Raw genomic sequence first — 22,303 nt, 5'->3', positions numbered from 1 at the left:
CAGAAAACTATAATTCCCAGCAGGCTGGAAGCCACATTAAGCTCCAATTCCGACCCGGGCCTGTGAGCCGTGGTCGCGCAGCCTTCTGGGACTTGTAGTTCTCTCCAGAGTCCCTTTCTTGTCCGCGCAGACTCACACCGCCTGTGTTCGCACTTAGGCCCTGCGGAAGTCCAGCCCCGGCTTCCATGCTCCCCACCCCCATCCCTCTCCATTCCCTCGGGGTCCAACCTCCTCCGGTCACGTGGGGAACACGGCAAGTGGCGATTGGCCGTGAGCGTCCAGGGGCGGGACTCAAGGCCTAGCGAGGTTCCGTGCCCCTTGTCGGGCCGCTTGTTTGGCTGCTGCCGTCACCTCATGGCGACGCGGGTAGAAGAAGCAGCACGGGGAAGAGCCGGCGGCGCCGAGGAGGCGATTGAGGCCGGACGGGGCGGACGACGACGCAGCCCACGGCAGAAGGTCAGTCTGCGGGCGCCCGCGTTGTTGCTGGGCTGGGGGAATGCTCGGGGTAGCTTTTTCGGGGTTCACCTCTTCACTCTCCCCGGGTACCTTCAGCCACGGGACTAATATCCGGCTCTCTTCCCTCTCTGGGTGACGACAGTGGAAGCAAGTGGGGGGCAGAGGGACCGGGATGTCTGGGGTGGGGGGCGACGGTTGGGGTCTGGGGGCGCGCGGCGGAGGTGGGGAGGGAGGGCAGGAGGTGCAGCCTGGTGGGAGGGGGAGGGGGCTGAGGCGGGGGCGAGGCGGGCGCACCAGGTGTGACAGCCACGTGCGGCCCGGGCCGCGGGCGCCAGGTGTTCTCTCTCGCAGCCTCAGCCGTCCGCGAGCTCCTCGCGCTCCTGCGCTAGGCGCCGACTTCGGGGGGTTGCCCGAGGCCACCGGCTCGCCGTCCTCTCGCTGGGCAGATGCGCAGGGAGCGCAGCGGGGTGCGTCCGGGCCGCCCGGACGAGGTTGTTGCGCAGTAAGATAACCGCGCGGGAGCTGGGTCTGCGCTGCGCCCCTTTCCTCCGCACCCCTGCGCTCCCCGACACCACACCAGCGGGCGCTGCGGGTACGTAGGGGCTGCTGGGTTCCCAGGCCCCAGGCCCCGGGGGTCGTCTCTGGGCACCCCGGGCCTGGGTACACGTGGGGCCAGCTGCGGGGAGGCGATGTGGAGCATCTCTGTCCGCAGAGGTGGGGACAGCATTGCCTGATAGCTGCTCTTCCTAATCTAGCGTCGTCCCCCTTGCTATTTTTTTAAATTTTGCTCTGTTTTTTTTATTTTTCCTTTTTTTTTTTTTTTTTTTTTTTTTTCCGGTAAGCGTAAGCTTGAGCGCTCTGGCCCCTGGCCTTTGGTCTGATCTCTCTTAATTTGGGAGACAGGCTGGACCGTTCCCCTTGCCTTGCTTGACTCCTGTCAAGGAGTTTTCAGTGTCTCCCTGGATACGGGAAAATCGAGATCTTTAGAGTGGGAGAATTCCACTTGTTCAGGAGTCAGTGGGTGGAGTTAGAAAAAGATTGCACAACGAATGGCAAACAGGGCTTTGCAGGGCCCAGGAATGGAGAACTGCAGGGAAGGGGGCTGGGAATGGAAAGGTGGAAACCCCTCTCGATTTTCTTACAGTTAGACATCTTGAAACATTGTAGCCCTGATCACTCAGAGCTACTTAATACTACAATGGACCCTTACACAATGTGGGGGTGGGATTAGGAGCACCCTCCTGCATAACTTTTGCCTCCCCCAAAACTTAACTACAGTTGTCCCGCGGTACCGAGGGGGCTTGATTCCAGGACTCCGCAGATACCAAAATCCTGCGGATGCTCAAGTCCCCTATATAAAATGGCGAAGACCAATGCATACAGTCGGCCCTCCGCATCCGTGGACTCCCAACCCCGGGATGGAAAACAGTAACAGGTATTTATTGAAAATAATCCGCCTATACGTGGACCTGCACAGTTCAAACCCGTGTTGTTCAAGAGTTAGCTGTACTTAATTATGCATTTGAATATTCTTTAAAATCACTCCTGGCCTGATCAGGCAGTGGCACAGTGGATAGAGTGTCGGACTGGGATGTGGAGGACCCACGTTCCAGATCCCAAGGTTGCCAGCTTGAGTGCGGGCTCATCTGGTTTGAGCAAAGCTCACCAGCTTGGACCCAAGGTCTCTGGCTCGAGCAAGGGGTTACTCGGTCTGCTGAAGGCCCGCGGTCAAGGCACATATGAGAAAGCAATCAATGAACAACTAAGGAACCGCAACGAAGAATTGATATTTCTCATCTCTCTCCCTTCCTGTCTGTCTGTCCCTATCTGTCCCTCTCTCTGACTCTGTCTCTGCAAAAAAAAAACAAAAAACCACTCCTGTATGAAATTGTGAAATAATGTTCTTCTAATGTGATTCATGAACTTGAAAAAGGAGAACAAAGGTTTGTTTACATGTGAGCAAAGTGTCAAGAATTAGGTTTTGGAGGCCTGTTTCTAAGGTCAGGTATTTTCACATCTCTGCACGAGGGTGTTACTACTTCTCAGTTACCTCTCTTTCTCTCCCTGTCTTTGTACTCTAAAAGAAAGATCCAGTACTTGCAGGACTGAAAAAAGCTGTGGACAGAATGTACTCTAGGGATTCAACACTGTCACTCTGGACACTTCACTTTTTCTGAGTGTGGGGAGCCAATCTCAGTGTTTGATTTCATAGGTCCCCCAAGGGAGGACTCAGATAAAAAGCCACTGCAATTGAGGACATAAGTTCCCTTTTATGCCACTGGGGTAAGGACAAAAAAGTCTGAATTAGGAGCTGAGGTTTAATGAGCTAGCATTTTAAGGCACCAAGATAAGAGGTAATGACTCTTTGAGGTAGCTCTCTGGTTAACAGCTGCATATGAGTAGTCTTGTGTGTCTGTACTGCCTTACTTTTGTTTACTTACCTCATGTGCCTTTCTTCTTTGCTCATGCTTTTCGGGGCATCTTTTTTCCTTTGATTTGCAATTGACTATGACGTGGAATTAAAATACATGGATAAATGCTACTTTGGATTTTTTTTTTTTTACAGGGACAGATAGGGACAGACAGACAGGAACGGAGAGAGATGAGAAGCACCAAACATCAGTTTTTCGTTGCAACACCTTAGTTGTTCATTGATTGCTTTCTCATATGTGCCTTGACCACGGGCCTTCAGCAGACCGAGTAACCCCTTGCTCGAGCCAGCCACCTTGGGTCCAAGCTGGTGAGCTTCTTTTTGCTCAAACCAGATGAGCCTGTGCTCAAGCTTGCGACCTCGGGGTCTCGAACCTGGGTCCTCCGCATCTTAGTCGGACGCTCTATCCACTTGCACCACCGCCTGGTCAGGCGCTAGTTTGGAATTTTCATTAAAAAAATGGGGTCACTCTTTATCTGTTAGGTTGTGGCATTGTTTCATAACTACATCCATTTGAATGGTCTCCTGAGGTAACCTTTTTCTTCTAAAGTTAATATTGTAGTACATTTCTAGGGGTCTCTTAAATTGTATAAAATTATGCGGTCCTATATAATAGCCACTAAACCACAAGTGACTATTTAAATGTTAATTAAAATTAAGTAAAAAATAAAAATTCCATTCCTAGATCATACTAGCCATATTTCCACTGTTCAGTAACCAACGTGGCCAGTGACTACTGTTTTAAGACAGATCTAGAGTGTGTCCATAATTGCATAAAGTTCTAATAGGTATTGGTATAAAAAGATAGGATATACATTGTCAGGTATTTCAGGCATGTTTTAGAACAGAAAGCTCGTTCATATTCCTAAATTCCGATGTAGAATTTGTTTTATAAGGATGAGTTTTTATTTTTTATTTTTATTTATTTATTTATTTGTATTTTTCTGAAGTTGGAAACAGGGAGGCAGGCAGACAGACTCCCGCATGCACCCAACCGGGATCCACCCCGCATGCCCACCAGGGGGCGATGCTCTGCCCCTCCGGGGCGTCGCTCTGTTGCATCCAGAGCCATTCTAGTGCCTGAGGCAGAGGCCACGGAGCCATCTTCAGTGCCCGGGGCCAACTTTGCTCCAATGGAGCTGCAGGAGGGGAAGAGAGACGGAGAGGAAGGAGAGGGGAAGGGGTGGAGAAGCAGATGGGCGCTTCTCCTGTGTGCCCTGGCCGGGAATCGAACCCAGGACTCCCGCACGCCAGGCTGACACTCTACCACTGAGCCAACCGGCCAGGACCAAGGATGAGTTTTTAAAAAGGTTAATAGATTTGCCTGACCATGTGGTGGCTCCGTGGATAGAGCATGGGCCCGGGACAATGAGGACCCGGGTTTGAAATCCCGAGGTCGCTGACTGGAGCGTGGGCTCACCAGGTGGAGCACGGAGTTGCTGGCTTGAGTGTGGTATCATAGACATGACTCCATGGTCTCTGGCTTGAACACAAAGGTCACTGGTTTTGCAAGGGGTCACTGGCTCAGCTACAGTCCCTCTGTCAAGGCACATATGAGAAAGCAATCAATGAACAACTAAGGAGCCACAAGAAAGAATTGATACTTCTCATCTCTCTCCCTTCCTGTCTATCTGTCCCTATCTGGGTCTGGCTTGCTCTCTGGCTAAAAAAAAAAAAAAAAAATAATTAATAGACTTAATATTTTGAGTAGCTTTAGGTTTACCAAAAAATTGAGCATGAATTAAAAGTCCATGATTTACATTAGGTTCATTGGTGGTATACAGTCTAAGTTTTGACACATGTCCACCATTATAGCATCATACAGAGTAGTTTCACTGTCCTAAAAAAAATATTTGTCTCTCCTGACTTTCCCCAAATCACTGGCAACCACTGATCTTGCTGTCTCTAGTTTTGCCTTTGCAGAATGTGTAAGGTTGATATTTTTTTTAAATTATTTTATTTTATTTTATTTTTACAGAGCCAGAGACTCAGAGTGAAGGATAGACAGGGACAGACAGACAGGAACAGAGATGAAAAGCATCAATCATCAGTTTTTCATTGCGCATTGCGACACCTTAGTTGTTCATTGATTGCTTTCTCATATGTGCCTTGACCGTGGGCCTTCAGCAGACCGAATAACCCCTTGCTGGAGCCAGTGACCTTGGGTCCAAGTGGTGAATTTTTGCTCAAACCCGATGAGCCTGTGCTCAAGCTTGCGACCTCGGGGTCTCGAACCTGGGTCCTCCGCATCCCAGTCCGAGGCTCTATCCACTGCGCCACCGCCTGGTCAGGCTGATTTTTTTTTTTTTTATTTCCATTTTTCTGAAGCTGGAAACGGGGAGAGACAGTCAGACAGACTCCCGCATGCGCCCGACCGGGATCCACCCGGCACGCCCACCAGGGGCGAAGCTCTGCCCACCAGGGGGCGATGCTCTGCCCATCCTGGGCGTCACCATGTTGCGACCAGGGCCACTCTAGCGCCTGAGGCAGAGGCCACAGAGCCATCCCCAGCGCCCGGGCCATCTTTGCTCCAGTGGAGCCTCGGCTGCGGGAGGGGAAGAGAGAGACAGAGAGGAAAGCGCGGCGGAGGGGTGGAGAAGCAAATGGGCGCTTCTCCTGTGTGCCCTGGCCGGGAATCGAACCCGGATCCTCCGCACGCTAGGCCGACGCCCTACCGCTGAGCCAACTGGCCAGGGCCCTGATTTTTTTTTTTTAACTAGATTTTTTTTTTGCTTGGGAATGTTAAAAATGATTTAACTACAACTGTGAAATTTACTTTTAGATCAGTAAACCATTTGGAATGATAAAGATAGTTGGAATCTTGGATCAAATGAACAAAATCTTGAGTGCCCTATAGTTTTTAGAGCATATTTGCACACATGAACTCTTTCAGCATCAGCTGGGATGGCTGTGTAAAAGGCTCAGCAGTTACCATTGTCTTCATTTGCAGATGACATGGCTCAGTAAGGCCAAGTGATGTGCCCAAGGGGTGACGCTGAGTGCGGGCCCAATAAATACTCTTCATCTGCACTACAGTAATAAGTAGTATAGTAGTAGATAAATAATATGGATTCTGGAGTCAAGACTTTTGACTCTCTGCCACTTACTGGCAGTGTGACCTTGGGCGAGTTTCTCAATCGTTTTAAGGCTCGGTTGCCTTATCTCTGAAGTGGGGGTGATGGTAATAGCTACCACACAGAATTATTGTGAAGAGTAAGGGTTAATGTGACGCCTTCCTCACAGTGCTGTGCATGTAGAATTTTCCATGGTTTGAAAAGGAGAACATATAAAAATTCATTTCTCTTGCTGTTCGGGTGCTATTAATCTTGTAAATTCATCTTCCAGCCTTTGTATTCTTGCCTCTTCCCAGCCGGCTCTCTGACAGACACAGTGAGGAGCCGTCAGTTCAGGGTGGGGCATGAGTGCTGGTGGGGTATGAGTCAGTCATCTCAGGAGTGCTTTTCCTCCCATTGCAGTCTTGATGCATTTCTACTCTAGGCGCAGACAGGACGTATCTGTAGACAACATTGTTGTCTAATTCTGTTAAAAGTTTTGGTTAATTTTGTTTTTGTGCGAATGAAATAGGCAGAGTAGTAATGAGAGCTGACCAGGTACAGTACACTCCTCTAGTAATGCTGTGATTTTAGACCAGAATATACAACATTTATTTATCATGTGAATGTAAGGTGTTTTATATACTATTCCTTTTTTTTTTTAAAGCTTAGTCTTTTTTTTTTTTTTTTTTTACATTTTATTCATTTTTTTAGAGAGAGGAGACACAGGGAGAGAAAGAGAGGAAAGAGAAAGAACAGAGGGAGGAGCAGGAAGCATCAACTCCCATATGTGCCTTGATCAGGCAAGCCTGGGGTTTCGAACGAACGACCTCAGTGTTCCAGGTCGACGCTTTTACCCACTGCGCCACCAAGTTCAGGCCTTTCATGCTATTCTGTGTGTCATTTATATTGATTTTGACTGGAGAAGTTTCATTTGGGAGTGCATATATCAAATCCAGATGCCATAACGATGCGTGTGATTATTCACACAGGTTGTAATACATTTCTGTTCAATAGATAATGTTGTTCACATTTTACACTTTTCAGAGTTGTGTTTCAAAGGAAAGAATCAAGGCCTCGGTATTTCCTGCTCTGTGCTAGGCACTTAAAAAGTGCTTTCATTCTAACCTGACCAGGCGGTGGCGCAGTGGATAGAGCTTCCGACTGGGATGCAGAGGACTCAGGTTCGAGACCCCGAGGTCGCCAGCTTGAATGCGGGCTCATCTGGTTTGAGCAAAGCTCACCAGCTTGGACCCAAGGTCGCTGGCTCAAGCAAGGGGTTACTCGGTCTGCTGTAGCCCCATGGTCAAGGCACATACGAAAAAGCAATCAATGAACAACTAACGTGTCGCAATGAAAAACTGATGATTGATGCTTCTCATCTCTCTCCGTTCCTGTCTGTCTGTCCCTATCTGTCCCTCTCTCTGACTCTCTGTCTCTGGGGAAAAAAAAGTGCTTTCATTCTAGTATTGCCTCACTTCTGCGGAGTAGGTGGTTTCCACAGGTATATAGATAAGGCATTTGAGGTTCAGTTGGGGAAAAAACAAAACAAAAACTTGACTTAAATAACATAGCTGAGAGTTGGTGATGTTGGCCTAGAGGTGGTATGTATAATTGTGTAATTGATAGAGCAACTGATGCATTCTATTGCATGGACAGTTTCTGCTTATCAAGTAGTTTTAAGCCAATATCTCAAACAAATCCACCCTGGCCAGGTAACTCAGTTGGTTAGAGTATTGTCCCGATAGGCCAATGTTGCAGATTCGATCCCCGGTCAGGGCATATACAGGAAAACAACCAGTGGATGCATGAGTAAGTGGAATAGCAAATCAATGTCTGTTTGTCTGCCTGTCTGTCTCTCTCTCCCTTTCTCCCTTCCTCCCTCTCTCTCCCCTCTTCTTCTTTCCCTCTCCCTCCTTCCCTCTCTCTCCCCCCTCTCACCTTCCCTCCTTCCCCCTAAAATACATTTTTTTGACAGAGAGGGACAGATAAGGACAGACAGGAAGGGAGAGAGATGAGAAACATCAGTTCTCATTGCGGCACCTTAGTTGTTCATTGATTACTTTCTCACATGTGCCTTGACTATAGCAGAGTGAGGGGCTCCTTGCTTAAGCCAGTGACTTTCGGCTCAAGCTAGTGAGCCTTGCTCAAACCAGATGAGCCCGCCTTCAAGTTCGTGACCCTGAAGTTTCGAACCTGGGTCCTCCGCGTCCCAGTCCGACACTCTATCCACTGCACCACTGCCTGGTCAGGCCAAAAAAAATTATTTTTTATAAATTTTTTTTTCTTTGTATTTTTCTGAAGCTGGAAATGGGGAGGCAGTCAGACAGACTCCTGCATGCGCCCGACCGGGATCCACCCGGCACACCCACCAGGGGGCGATGCTCTGCCCATCCCGGGGGTCACTCTGTTGCGACCGGAGCCACTCTAGTGCCTGAGGCAGAGGCCATGGAGCCATCCCCAGCGCCCGGGCCATCTTTGCTCCAATGGAGCCTCGGCTGCGGGAGGGGAAGAGAGAGACAGAGAAGAAGGAGTGGGGGAGGGGTAGAGAAGCAGATGGGCGCCTCTCCTGTGTGCCCTGGCCGGGAATCGAACCCGGGACTTCCACACGCCAGGCCGACACTCTACCACTGAACCAACCAGCCAGGGCCTTAAATTTTTTATTTATTCATTTTAGAGAGGAGAGGGAGAGACAGAGAGAGAGAGAGAGACAGAGAGAGAGAAGGGGGGAGGAGCTGAAAGCATCAACTCCCATATGTGCCTTGACCAGGCAAGCCCAGGGTTTCGAACTGCTGACCTCAGCATTTCCAGGTGGACGCTTTATCCATTGTGCCACCACAGGTCAGGCCAAAAAAAAATTTTTTTAATATCCCAAATAAATCCCTTTGCCTCTTCTTTCACTTCCCACCCTCCAATTCTTTCTTGTTTGATTCTAACCTGATTATTAATAACTATTAGTTACTAATAGGTGACAGTATTTAAAATATGTAAAATAATATACAAATTTAATATAGTAGTCATCAACATGGAGAATTAGTGATGTTCAAATTTCTCCCACGTGCCTGACCAGGTGATGGTTCAGTGGCTAGAACACTGGCTTGGGATGCAGAGGACCCAGATTCAGAACTCTGAGGTCGCCGACTTGAGCGTGGGCTCATCCAGCTTGAGTTGTGGTATCATGGACATGACCCTATGTTCTCTGACTTGAGCCCAAGGTTGCTGGCTTGAGCAATTAGTCATTGGCATGGCTGGAGAGCCCTGGTCAAGGTACATATGAAAAAGCAGTCAATGAACAACTAAGATGCCACAGTTATGAGTTGATGCTTTTCATTTCTCTCCCTTCCTGTTTGTTTCTTAAAAAAAAAATTCCCAAGCATTTCCAGAGGAGGATAAAAATAGGTCAGGTGATCCTCTAAGGGTATGAACCCTGAGAGTATATTTCTGTGATTCATTTTCTTTTCTAGATGAAATTCTCTTGATACTATACTTAAATTTTATAATTTGAAGGTAAAGATGTAAAATGATGAGTTGTATTCCTGTGCAATCAAAATAATTTTTTTTAAATTAAATGAGAGGGGAGGCAGAGACAGACTCTTCCATGTGCCCCAACCGGGATTCACCCAGCAAGCCCCCTACGGGATGATGATCTGCCCATCTGGAGTGATGCTCGTTGCTCAGCAAGTAAGCTATTCTTAGTGCCTGAGTTGGAGGCCACAGAGCCATCCTTACCCCTCGGGGCCAACTCACTCCAGTTGAGCCATGGCTGCAGGATGGGATGAGAGAGAGATAGAGAGAGGTGAGAGAGGGAGGAGTGGATAAGCTGGTGGTTGCTTCTCCTGTGTACCCTGACCGGGAATTGAATCTGGGACATCCATATGCCAGACCAACACTCTACCACTGAGCCAACTGACCAGGGCCAGAATAATTTTAATAGCATTTTTTGCTCAGGGGGTTGATTTGCATTCTATATTACATTTTCAAAATGTCCCCAGAATGACTCCCATTATCCCCCACTTCCCACTCTGTAGTCTGCTGTGAGTAATATTGTCAAACCACCACTTTTTTGTTTTTCTTTTCTTTGTACTCAGAAAGGCCAAAGTATATAATGGTTTTGCAAGGAAATTGTACCAGTAGCTTAGAAGCACATTCCTTGAAGAACTTTTTGGATTGATGAGGGCATTTTGCATAATTTGCATATGCATCCTTAGTCAGTATTATTGTAACAGTTCTGCTGCACACTAGCAATTTATTTTAATTGTATTTAATCTTATAACATTAGAAAGTTGGTACTGCATAGCCCGAGTTCACAGGTAAGGAAATAGAGGTTGACTTCCCTATAGCAACATAGAATTTAGTGGGTGGCATGTTCAAAGGTAGCTGTTATCCATATTGCATGCAGCTTGTGTTCTCTTAGCACATTTCTTCAGGATAGTAAATAAAAATGTGTTTCTTGAATATGAGTGAAACTCATAGGTAGGTAGAATGAGTACTAGTTTTTGCTTAATGAAAAATTCTGCCTGACCTGTGGTGGCGCAGTGGATAAAGCATCGACCTAGAAATGCTGAGGTCACCGGTTCGAAACCCTGGGCTTGCCTGGTCAAGGCACATATGGGAGTTGATGCTTCCAGCTCCTCCCCCCCTTCTCTCTCTCTCTGTCTTCCCTCTCTCTCTCTCTGTCTCTCCCTCTCCTCTCTAAAAAAATGAATAAATAAATTAAAAAAAAAAATTCTGAAGGATGATGTTGGGTTATTAGGAGTATAGGAGAGCTGTTGTAATCCAGGAACCAGGGAGTTTTGAACCTTGATGGGTTTAATACGTTTTGTTTCATTAATTTAGGCCCTACGTTGACCTTAGACATGTGGCTTAGGCATGCTGCGCTGTAACTCCGTGTAAAGTCAGCTCCAAGTGTAATTTGGATAGATGGAAAGGTAGAGACTTTAAGAGACCTTTTTTTAACTTCTTCAAGTCATGACACAGTGTTAACAAAGAGCTGGAGTGGACTGGGTAAGTAGGACAAGGAAACAGAAAGCTTGATGTTCCAGAGGCGCATCATTGGTCCATTTTATGAACTGGGACAGGGATGTCCCATTTAGGTAACACATAAAATAGAGGACCATTTTATATGATAGGAGTCTGTGGCTTGAAGATTCTGATTGTGTGACCTAGCCCCTGCCCTTCTGCGACGTAGGTCAGGCCCGAGCATAGTTCAGTAGATGTGGGCATACACATCTTAGGATTTCCTGACCCTTTTGCTTCCTAAATAGGTGTTTAGGCTAGTACAGGTATCTTTCAGATAGTAGATCATCAGGTTACAGTTTTCAAGCTAGAGTAGCAGTTTGTATTTATTTATTGATTTAAAGATCTTTATTGATTTAAAGATATTTATTGATTTTACGGAGGAGAGAGATAGAAAGGGGGAGGAGCAGGAAGCATCAACTCTGTAGCAGTTGCTTGTACAGTATGTGTCTTGACTGGGCAGGCCCAGGGTTTTGAACCATCAACCTTGGCATTCCAGGTTGCTGCTTTTTCCACAGCAGCGCCACCGCAGGTCAGGCAGCAGCCTTTATTTTTTTTTATTAAATTTTTTTTAATTATTACTGTTATTATTATTATTTTTTAATTCTCTCTTTTTATTTTATTTTTTTATTTTATTTTATATTTTATTTTATTTTATTTTATTTTATTTATTTTTTTGTAGTTTTCTGAAGCTGGAAACAGGGAGAGACAGTCAGACAGACTCCCGCATGCGCCCGACCGGGATCCACCCGGCACGCCCAACAGGGGCGATGCTCTGCCCACCAGGGGGCGATGCTCTGCCCCTCCGGGGCGTCGCTTTGCCTCGACCATAGCCACTCTAGCGCCTGGGGCAGAGGCCAAGGAGCCGTCCCCAGCGCCGGGGCCATCTTTTGCTCCAGTGGAGCCTTGGCTGCGGGAGGGGAAGAGAGAGACAGAGAGGAAGGAGGGGGGGAGGAGAAGCAAATGGGCGCTTCTCCTATGTGCACTGGCCGGGAATCGAACCCGGGTCCCCTGCACGCCAGGCCGACACTCTACCGCTGAGCCAACCGGCCAGGGCCTATTATTATTATTTTTTAAATTATTTTTATTTATTCATTTTTTTTTTTAGAGTGGAAAGAGAGAGAGAGAGAAGGGGGGAGGAGCAGGAAGCTTCAACTCCCATATGTGCATTGACTGGGCAAGCCCGGGGTTTTGAACCGGCAACCTCAGCATTCCAGGTCGACGCTTTATCCACTGCACCACCACAGGTCAGGCCAAATTATTATTATTATTATTATTATTTTTTTTTTTTGTATTTTTCTGAAGTTGGAAACAGGGAGGCAGTCAGACTCCTGCATGCGCCTGACTGGGATCCACCTGGCATGCCCACCAGGGGGCAAAGCTCTGCCCATCTGGGGCGTCGCTCTGTTGCAAACAGAGCCATTCTAGTGCCTGAGGCAGAAGCAACAGAGCCATCCTCAGCACCCGGGTCAACTTTGCTCCAATGGAGCCTTGGCTGCGGGAGAGTAAGAGAGAGACAGCGAGGAAGGAGAGGGGGAGGGGCGGAGAAGCAGATGGGCGCTTCTCCTGTGTGCCCTGACCGGGAATTGAACCCTGGACTCCTGCACGCCAGGCCGACACTCTACCACTGAGCCAACCGGCCACGGCCTAAAAAATTTTTTTTAAACTTACTGATTTTACAGAGGAAGATGGGGAAAGAGAGAGAAACATCGATTTGTTGTTCCACTTACATACCCATTCACTAATTGATTTTTTTTTTTTTTTTTTTTTTTTTTTTTTTTTTTACAGAGAGAGGGATAGATAGGGACAGACAGGAATGAAGAGAGATGAAAAGCATCAATCATCAGTTTTTTTCGTTGTGACACCTTAGTTGTTCATTGATTGCTTTCTAATATGTGCCTTGACTCGGGCCTTCAGCAGATCAAGTAACCCCTTACTTGAGTGACCTTGGGTCCAAGCTGGTGAGCTTTTTGCTCAAACCAGATGAGCCTGCGCTCAAGCTGGCTGCGACCTCAGGATCTTGAACCTGGGTCCTCTGCATTCCAGTCTGATGCTGCACCACCACCTGGTCAGGCTGAGTGATTTTTTTTTTTTTTAAAGACTTTATTCATTATAGAGAGAGGAGAGAGAGAGAGAGAGAGAAGGGAGGAGGAGCAGATAGCATCAACTCTCATATGTGCCTTGACCAGGCAATCCCAGGGTTTTGAACTGACAACCTCAGCATTTCCAGGTTGATGCTTTATCCACTGAGCCACCACAGGCCAGGCTGATTTTTTTATGTGCCCTTACCAGGGATTGAACCTACATCCTTGTTGTATAGCAGTGATTTTCAACTATTTTACCCCTGGGGACCAGTGGAAATAGAATTATTTCAGGGGCCACTAAGGCAGAAATCACCCTAAGCATAATCAAATTCAACTAAGCTCATTGGGTCTGTACTCTTCATAAAACGTCAGGGTGGTAAACTCTTTTGTAGACCACCCTGAAAATCACTGGCGTACAGGGTACAACACTAACCAACTGAGCTATCCGGCTAGGGCTAGCATCTTTTATGTATATGTGTATGTATGTATGTGTATATGTGACAAACAGAGAGGGACAGACAGGAAGGGAGAGAGATGAGAAGCATCAAGTCTTCATTGCGGCTCCTTAGTCTCCTTAGTTCCTTTTATTGCTTTTTCGTATGTACCTTGACCCGGGGCTGCCACAGAGCAAGTGACCCCTTGCTCAGGCCAGTGACCTTTGGGCTCAAGCCAGCGACCATGGGGTCATGTCTGTGATCCCATGCTCAAGCCAGTGAACCCACGCTCAAGCTGGTGAGCCTTACTGAAACCAGATGAGCCCGCGCTCAAGCCGGTGACCTTGTGGTTTTGAATCTGGGTCTTCCGCATCCCAGTCCGATGCTCTATCCACTGCGCCACTGCCTGGTCAGGTGCACCTTTTATTTTTATAAAAGAAATAGCTGTAGAAGTTAAATGTGAAATCTAATACCATCATTTTTATTTTCTTTTTTTTACTATTTATTTGTTTATTTGAGAGACAGAAAAACAGACTGGAGACAAGGGAGAGAGATGAGAAGCATCAACTTGTCTTTGTGGCACTTTAGTTGGTCTTGATTGCTTCTCATACGTATCTTGTCTGGGGAGCTGCATCCGAGCTGGTGACCCCTTGATTAAGCCAGTGACCCTGAAGCACAAGCTGGTGAGCATGCGCTCAAGCCAGAGGAGCCCATGCTCAAGCTGGCAACCTTGGGACCCTAGGACAGTAGTGGGCAATCTTTTGAGCTTGGTGTGTCAAAATTCGCCAAAAAACCAAGCATAACTCGAGTGGTCTGTCACTTCAAGGAAAAAGCCATAATTTTCACGATATTTATAGTTTATTTATTGTTTTTTTTTTAAATTTTTTACAGAGACAGAGAGTCAGATAGGAACAGACAGACAGGAACGGAGAGAAATGAAAAGCATCCATCATCAGTTTTTTTTTTTTTTCAGAGACAGAGGGATAGACAGGAACGGAGAGATGAGAAGCATCAATCATTAGTTTTTCGTTGCGCATTGCGACACTTTAGTTCATTGATTGCTTTCTCATATGTGCCTTGACCGTGGGCCTTCAGCAGACCGAGTAACCCCTTGCTCAAGCCAGGGACCTTGGGTCCAAGCTGGTTGCTCAAACCAGATGAGAGTCCGCGCTCAAGCTGGTGACCTCGGGGTCTTGAACCTGGGTCCTCGGCATCCCAAGTCGATGCTCTATCCACTGCACCACTGCCTGGTCAGGCCATCTTCCGTTTTTCATTGCGACACTTTAGTTGTTCATTGATTGCTCTCTCACATGTGCCTTGACCAGGGGGCTACAGCAGACCGAGTGACCCCCGCTCGAGCTAGCGACCTGGGGCTCAAGCGGTGACCCTTGCTCAAACAAGATGAGCCCACGCTCAAGCTGACGACCTCAGGGTCTCGAACCTGGGTCCTCCGTATCCCAGTTTGATGCTCCATCCACTGCGCCACGGCCCAGTCAGACAGTATTTATAGTTTAAATAACAAAAATGTATAATTGTAATATATAACTGTATTTAACAAACCAAATACTAATTATTTAACTTACCTACTTAGTGACTTCTTTGTTCATCTGTCAGTTGGTTTCTTTTGTTGGTCTTGATATTATTTAACTTGTGTGGGGTGCCGTGAACTAAGATAAGTGAGGAGTAGGGGAATTCTTTAACTGACCTGCCTATTAGTGCCTTTTTTGTTGCTGAATTTCATTGGCTAAACTTTCAATTGAAAGTTGGTATTTTGTGCACTTCCAGCCCAAGCAAGCGCTTCTAACTTCATCTGTCAATCTGTCTCTTTTGTTGGTTTTGATATTATTTAACGCTGAGAATAAGGTCTCACTAAAGTACCTAGAGGGAAAAATTGTGAGTAAAGCCATTGCTGTATTTTTCAGGGTGCAAAAAGTGTCTGGTAATCGGTTCCAGGCACTCCAAATTTCCTGTTTGTAGTGGCACTCCTCTTGATTCTCCAAGCGGCACCTTTCCAGAGTGTCAAGCTTTGACCTCAAGTCAACAGACACCTGAGCCCAGATGCTGTCTTGAAATTCTGCAAGTTGCATCTTATGTAAATTAAGATGGCTGCCGCTATTTCTAATGGCGGGAAAGGCACCCATAGCACAGGCTCTCGCCTCTCCCAGCTGCCCCTCACTTATCTCAGTAATGATGGTCAGTTAGAAATCCACAACACCCCAGAACAGTAGATTGGATGATGGTTGCTGTGGTTATGTGGTTGCTGGTAATGGCGATCACAGGGCCCCCAGAGATGCGTCCCCCACGGCATTCCATTGCTCCCTGCTCCACCGGCCAGAAGTGAGGTCAAAGATCCCCTAACGGCCTAACCGGAAGTCCCAGAAATAGACGCTCTGTGCCGGAGTTCTGTTGTTTTGGCCTGCAGACCTCCGGCACAGAGCGTCTACACTACAGCAAATGTTTTATCCTCGGCTACTGCACCTGGCCATGCAGGAGCCGAGGATGAAACGTCCTTCTCGGCATGCGGCCCCATACTTCCTCTGGTATGCGGCCGCGTGTCATCGAAAATGGCTACGCGTGTCATAGGTTCGCCGCAACAGCCCTAGGACCTCAGCATTCCAGGTAAACACTTTATTCACTGTGCCACCACAGGTCAGGCTATTTTTAATTTTTTAAAAGATTTTATTTATTGACTTTAGAGAGGTGGTAGTGGAGCAAGAAGCATCAACTGGTAGTTGCTTCTCATATATACCTTGACCTGGCAAGCCTGGGGTTTCGAACCAGTTTCAGTTCCTGGTTGAAACTCTATCCACTGTATTACCACCTGGTCAGGCAATTATGATTTTTTTGAAAATTTTTAAAAATTTATTCATTTTAGCAAGGGGGAAGAAAGAGAGAGAAGGGGAGAGGAGTTACAGGGAGCATCAATTTTTATATGTGCCTTGACCAGGCAAGCCGGGGCTTTGAACTGGCAACCTCAGCATTCCAGGTCCACACTCCATCTATTGCGCCACCACAGGTCAGTTGCAGTCATGATTCCTAAATGTGATTCTCTCTTTTTTTTTTTTTTGTATTTTTCTGAAGCTAGAAATGGGGAGAGACAGTCAGACAGACTCCCGCATGTGGCCGACTGGGATCCACCCGGCACGCCCACCAGGGGGTGACGCTCTGCCCCTCTGGGGTGTCGCTCTATTGCGACCAGAGCCACTCTAGCGCCTGGGGCAGAGGCCAAGTAGCCATCCCCAGCGCCCGGGCCATCTTTGCTCCTGTGGAGCCTCGGCTGCGGGAGGGGAAGAGAGAGACAGAGAGGAAGGAGAGGGGGAGGGGTGGAGAAGCAGATGGATGCTTCTCTTGTGTGCCCTGGCTGGGAATCAAACCCGGGACTTCTGCACGCCAGGCCGACGCTCTACCACTGAGCCAACCGGCCAGGGCCTAAATGTGATTCTTTTAAAAACATTTTATTTACTGATTTTAGGAATAGAAGAGACAGAGATTGATTTGCTATTCCACTCATCCGTGCATTCACTGTTTGATTTTTAAAAAAAATTTATTTATTTATTTATTTATTTTAGAGAAGAGAGGCAGAGAGAGAGAAAGAGAGAGAAAGGGAGGAGGATCAGGAAGCATCAAGTCCCATATATGCCTTGACTAGGCAAGCTCTGGGTTTTGAACTGGCAACCTCAGCGTTCCAGGTCGATGTTTTATCCACTGCGCCACCTCAAGCCAGGCACTTTTTTTTTTTTTTTTAATTTATTCATTTTAGAGAGGAGAGGGAGAGACGGAGAGAGAGAGAGGAGAGACAGAGAGAGAGAAGGGGGACAGGAGCTGGAAGCATCAACTCCCATATGTGCCTTGATAGGCAAGCCCAAGGTTTCGAACCGGTGACCTCATCATTTCCAGGTTGACGCTTTATCCACTGCGCCACCACAGGTCAGGCTCCTGTTTGTATGCTGACTGGGGATCATACTCATACTGTGGTGTATTGGGATGATGGCTCTTACCAACTGAGTTACCCAGGCAGGGCTTAAATGTGATTATTTATGACTTCCCTTATAGAAGCATTACCTTATACCAGGCTCAAGAAATATATGTCCAAAACAATGGCTTCCCTCTCCCTTCCTTTTTTCCCTAGTTTACTTGTAGAATGGAGTAATATTCTATATTATAAGTGTGCAGCTAAACTAAAATAATGGGTTTTGGGGTTTTTTTTGGTATTTTTCTGAACTTGGAAATGGGGAGGCAGTCAGACAGATTCCTGCATGCACCGACCGGGATCCACCTGGCATGCTCACCAGGGGGCGATGCTCTGCCCACCAGGGGGCGATGCTCTGCCCCTCCGGGGCGTTGCTCTGCCGCGACCAGAGCCACTCTAGCGCCTGGGGCAGAGGCCATGGAGCCATCCCCAGCGCCCGGGCCAACTTTGCTCCAATGGAGCCTTGGCTGTGGGAGGGTAAGAGAGAGACAGAGAGGAAGGAGAGGGAGAGGGAGAGGGGTGGAGAAGCAGATGGATGCCTCTCCTGTGTGCCCTGACCGGGAATCGAACCCGGGACTTCCGCACGCCAGGCCGATGCTCCACCACTGAGCCAACCGGCCAGGGCTGTTTGTTTTTTTTTTAAATGTCTGACACATAGCAATTAGTAAATGTTAGGTTTTTTCCTTCCTTCCCTCACTCAGAACTTAGTCTTATATATACAGAGTGGGGCAGAAGTGAGTTTATAGTTGTGAGTATGCAAAATAGAATTTATTTTTGTATTATTATTAAATATTATATTATTTTCCATTTGAACAAATGTAAACCTACTTTTGCCCCACCCTGTTTTCTGTTAACCCTCTTTTTTATATTCCATATTATGTCTCAAACAGTGGGCTTAGATATTGACCATCTGATTCCACTTGGGAATAGTTAATTATCCATGAATGAATTTTTAATAATTTATTTATTAATTTTAGAAGGAGAGAGAGGCATGAACTCATTCCACTTGGTTTCATTTAGTAAAGTATCCATTGATTGCCTTTTGGAAGGCCCCTGACCAGGGATCAAACCTGTGACATGAGTATGCTGGGAGGACGCTTTATCCACTGAGCCGCCCAGCCGAGGCACCCAGGAATGAATTTTTAAAAAAATTTTATTTATTCATTTTAGAGAGGGGGGGAGAGAGAGAGAGAATGGGAGGGGGAGGAGCAGAAAGCATCAACTCCCATATGTGCCTTGACCGGGCAAGCCCAGGGTTTCGAACCGGCAACCTCAGGGTTCCAGGTTAACATTTTATCCACTGCGTCATCACAGGTCAGGCTATACATGTGGGTTTTTTTTTTTTAATTTTATTTTATTCATTTTAGAGAAGGGGGGGGAGAGAGAGGGGTGGGGAGGAGCAGGAGCATCATCAACTTCCATATGTGCCTTGACCAGGCAAGCCAGGGTTTTGAACCGGCAACCTCATTGTTTCCAGGTTGACGCTTTATCCACTGCGCCACCACAGGTCAGGCATGAATGAATTTTTAAAGAAACTCATACAGTGGTTTGGCAGATGTCCTAGCCATAGTTCTAAATTGAGCTGAGACATTTCAATTTTCAGAATTGTTTCAGAAGGTAATAAATGAGAACTGCTATCAAACTTCACTTTTAGTAGTTCCTACTTCTACTATAATCTAGTAGAAAACAGGAATGTAAAAATTTGGGAGGACGGTTCCAGAAGTCTATAGAGCAGGGTGAAAGGAAAAGATGACATGAAGTGAGACGCACTCCTGCAATCTTCAGATGCTGAGCTTGGGGTAGTGGTGGAAAAATGATCAGGTGAATACTTTGATATCATCCTAGTCAGTTGGCTCAGTGGTAGTGTCAGTCCAACATGTGGATGTCCTGAGTTTGATTCCTGCTCAGGGCACACAAGAGAAGTGATCATCTGCTTCTCCACTCTTCCCTCTTTCCTCTCTCCCTTCCTCTGTCTTTCTCTCTCTTCCTCTCTCACAGCCATGTCTCGATTGATTTGAGCGCATCAGCCCTGAGTGCTAAGGATGCCTCTGTTTAGCTTCTGCCTCAGGTGCTAAAAAGTAGTTCTGATGCGAGCATGGCCCCTGATGGGCAGAGCAGATGATGGTTGCTGGGGGTTGTCAGGTGGATCCTGGTTGGGGCACATGCAGGAGTCTGTCTCTTGTTCTCCCCTCCTCTTAATTAGACAAGAAGAAAAATATTACTGTGATATTAACCCCAAATTAACTTCATTAAAAATAAATTAATAAAGCTGGTGGCGCAGTGAACAGAGTGTCGGACTGGGATGTGGAGGACCCAGGTTCAAGACCCCGAAGTCGCCAGCTTGAGCGTGGGCTCATCTGGTTTGAGCAAAAAGCTCACCAGCTTGGACCCCAGGTCACTGGCTCGAGCAAGGAGTTACTCGGTCTGCTGAAGGCCCGTGGTCAAGGCACATATGAGAAAGCAATCAATGAACAACTAAGGTGTCACAACGAAAAACTGATGATTGATGCTTCTCATCTCTCTTCATTCCTTTCTGTCCCTATCTATCCCCCCCCCTCTTTCCCTGTAAAAAAAAATAATTTAATTAATTAATCAACTTTAAAGGTCTTTTAAAATAAGTCATGGATTCATATAATAAAAATAGAACCCAAAAATATAACATTAAAAAAGTGTTCTTAATTTTTTTTTTTTTTTTTTACAGAGATAGAGAGTCAGAGAGAGGGATAGATAGGGACAGACAGACAGGAACACAGAGAGATGAGAAGCATCAATCATCAGTTTTTCGTTGCAACACCTTAGTTGTTCATTGATTGCTCTCTCATATGTGCCTTGACCACGGGCTTTCAGCAGACCGAGTAACCCCTTGCTCAAGCCAGCTACATTGGGTCCAAGCTGGTGAACTTTGCTCAAACCAGATAATCCTGCACTCAAGTTGGCGACCTCAGGGTCTTGAACCTGGGTCCTTCCGCATCCCAGTCCGACGCTCTATCCACTGCACCACCGCCTGGTCAGGCTTAAATCTTTTTTTGTTTTTGTATTTTTCCAAAGCTGGAAACAGGGAGGCAGTCAGACAGACTCCCGCATGTGCCCTACCGGGATCCACCCGGCATGCCCACCAGGGGGCGATGCTCTGTCCATCTTGGGGCATCGCTCTGCCGCAATCAGAGCCATTCTAGCGCCTGAGGCAGAGGCCACAGAACCATCCCCAGCGCCCGGGCCAACTTTGCTCCAATGGAGCCTCGGCTGTGGGAGGGGAAGAGAGAGACAGAGAGCAAGGAGAGGGGGAGGGGTGGAGAAGCAGATGGGTGCTTCTCCTGTGTGCCCTGGCCGGGAATCGAACCCCGGACTCCTGCACACCAGGGCGATGCTGTACCACTGAGCCAACCGACCAGGGCCTAAAAAAGTGTTATTTCCCGCTTTCTAGGTCCACACTCCAGAGTTAATCATGGTGAGCAAATTTTGGATATCCTTATAGAAAAGTTTTATCCATGTACTGGCTTACATATGAATATACATGTATTTATTCTGACATGTTGATCCTGCACAAGTTGTCTTTTTCCCTGCTTAATACCGTGGTGTTCTGTTCATATTGATACAGATCTGCCTTTTTCTTTTAAATAGCTGCATAGTTTTGCCTTATATGGATGACCTTTTTTTTAAAACTATTTTTATTTATTTATTTTAGAGGAGTGAGAGAGAGAGAGAGAGAGAGAGAGAGAGACGGGAGGAGCAGGAAGCTTCAACTCCCATATGTGCCTTGACCAGGCAATCCCAGGGTTTTGAACTGGCATCCTTAGAGTTCCAGGTCGATGCTTTATCCACTGCGCCACCACAGGTCAGGCGGATGACCATTTTTATTTAACAAGTTCCTTATTGACAGAAATTTTATTTATTTTTTTTGCAGAGAGAGAGGGGGATAGACAGGGACAGACAGAAAGGGAGAGAGATGAGAAGCATCAGTCATTAATTTATCGTTGTGCATTGCAACACCTTAGTTGTTGATTGATTGCTTTCTCATATGTGCCTTGACCGCAGGCCTTCAGCAGACCGAGTAACCCATTGTTTGAGCCAGCGACCTTGGGTACAAGATGGTGAGCTTTGCTCAAACCAGATGAACCCGTGCTCAAGCTGGTGACCTCGGGATTTCAAACCTGGGTCCTCCGCATCCCAGTCCACACTCTATCCACTGCGCCACCGCCTGGTCAGGCTTATTGATAGAAATTTAGGTGGTTTGGTGTGATAATAAGCACAGTGGTTTAGTGACTAGCCTTTGCCCTTGAGTTGAGAATATTTGTGCAGTAAACTAGCAGTGGAAATAGCTGGGTGAACTCTGTGCATTCAGATAATGGGATACATTGCTAAACAACCAACACTACCAATTTAGCTGCCCAGGACTGTACTGAGGGACTTGTTGGCTCACACCAATGTTTGTTTGTTTTTTAAAATCATTGTTTAAATTCTCGTAGGTAAAAGATGGTGTCTTGTTTCTTTAATTATGAATGACGTCGAATATGTGTTTCTGTTTGGCCATTTTTAGTTGACTAATTGCGGTTTGTTTGTTCACAAACCCTTGAAAATTGGATCTCTGCCTGACCAGGTGATAGTGCAGTGGATAGAGCAGGGGTCTCCAAACTACGACCCGCGGGCCACATGCGGCCCCCTGAGGCCATTTTCCGGCCCCCGCTGCACTTCCAGAAGGGCCACCTCTTTCATTGGTGGTCAGTGAGAAGAGCACAGGGTGCATCCGCACCCTGTGCTCCTGGAGTACTGTATGTGGTGGCACTGCAAAGTGCGACGTTGCTCACGTACAGTACTACTTCCTGTGATGCGGGACGCACGCGTCATGGCTCCTGAAGCAC

General features: G+C 47.0%; 1 protein-coding gene across 3 annotated transcripts in view; it reads left to right on the top strand.

Moving 5' to 3' along the window:
• Positions 1-301: 301 nt before the first annotated feature.
• Positions 302-22,303, top strand: part of TXLNG (taxilin gamma) — a 75,428-nt gene continuing 53,426 nt past the window's right edge. The window contains exons 1-3 of one of the 3 annotated variants that reach the window (XM_066250225.1): positions 321-456; positions 792-1,048; positions 1,735-1,891. Coding sequence is in view for 1 of the 3 variants with exons in the window: in XM_066250224.1 (XP_066106321.1) it covers positions 355-456 (102 nt within the window). In the remaining 2 variants the exon portion in view is untranslated. Of the gene's footprint in view, positions 457-791; positions 1,049-1,734; positions 1,892-22,303 lie in introns of all 3 variants that reach the window. The other 2 variants (XM_066250226.1, XM_066250224.1) reach the window with 2 other exon arrangements.

The sequence above is a fragment of the Saccopteryx bilineata genome, chromosome X (assembly GCF_036850765.1).
Source record: "Saccopteryx bilineata isolate mSacBil1 chromosome X, mSacBil1_pri_phased_curated, whole genome shotgun sequence".
Taxonomy (NCBI): Eukaryota; Metazoa; Chordata; class Mammalia; order Chiroptera; family Emballonuridae; genus Saccopteryx; species Saccopteryx bilineata.
This window is presented reverse-complemented; position numbering and strand designations above follow the sequence as displayed.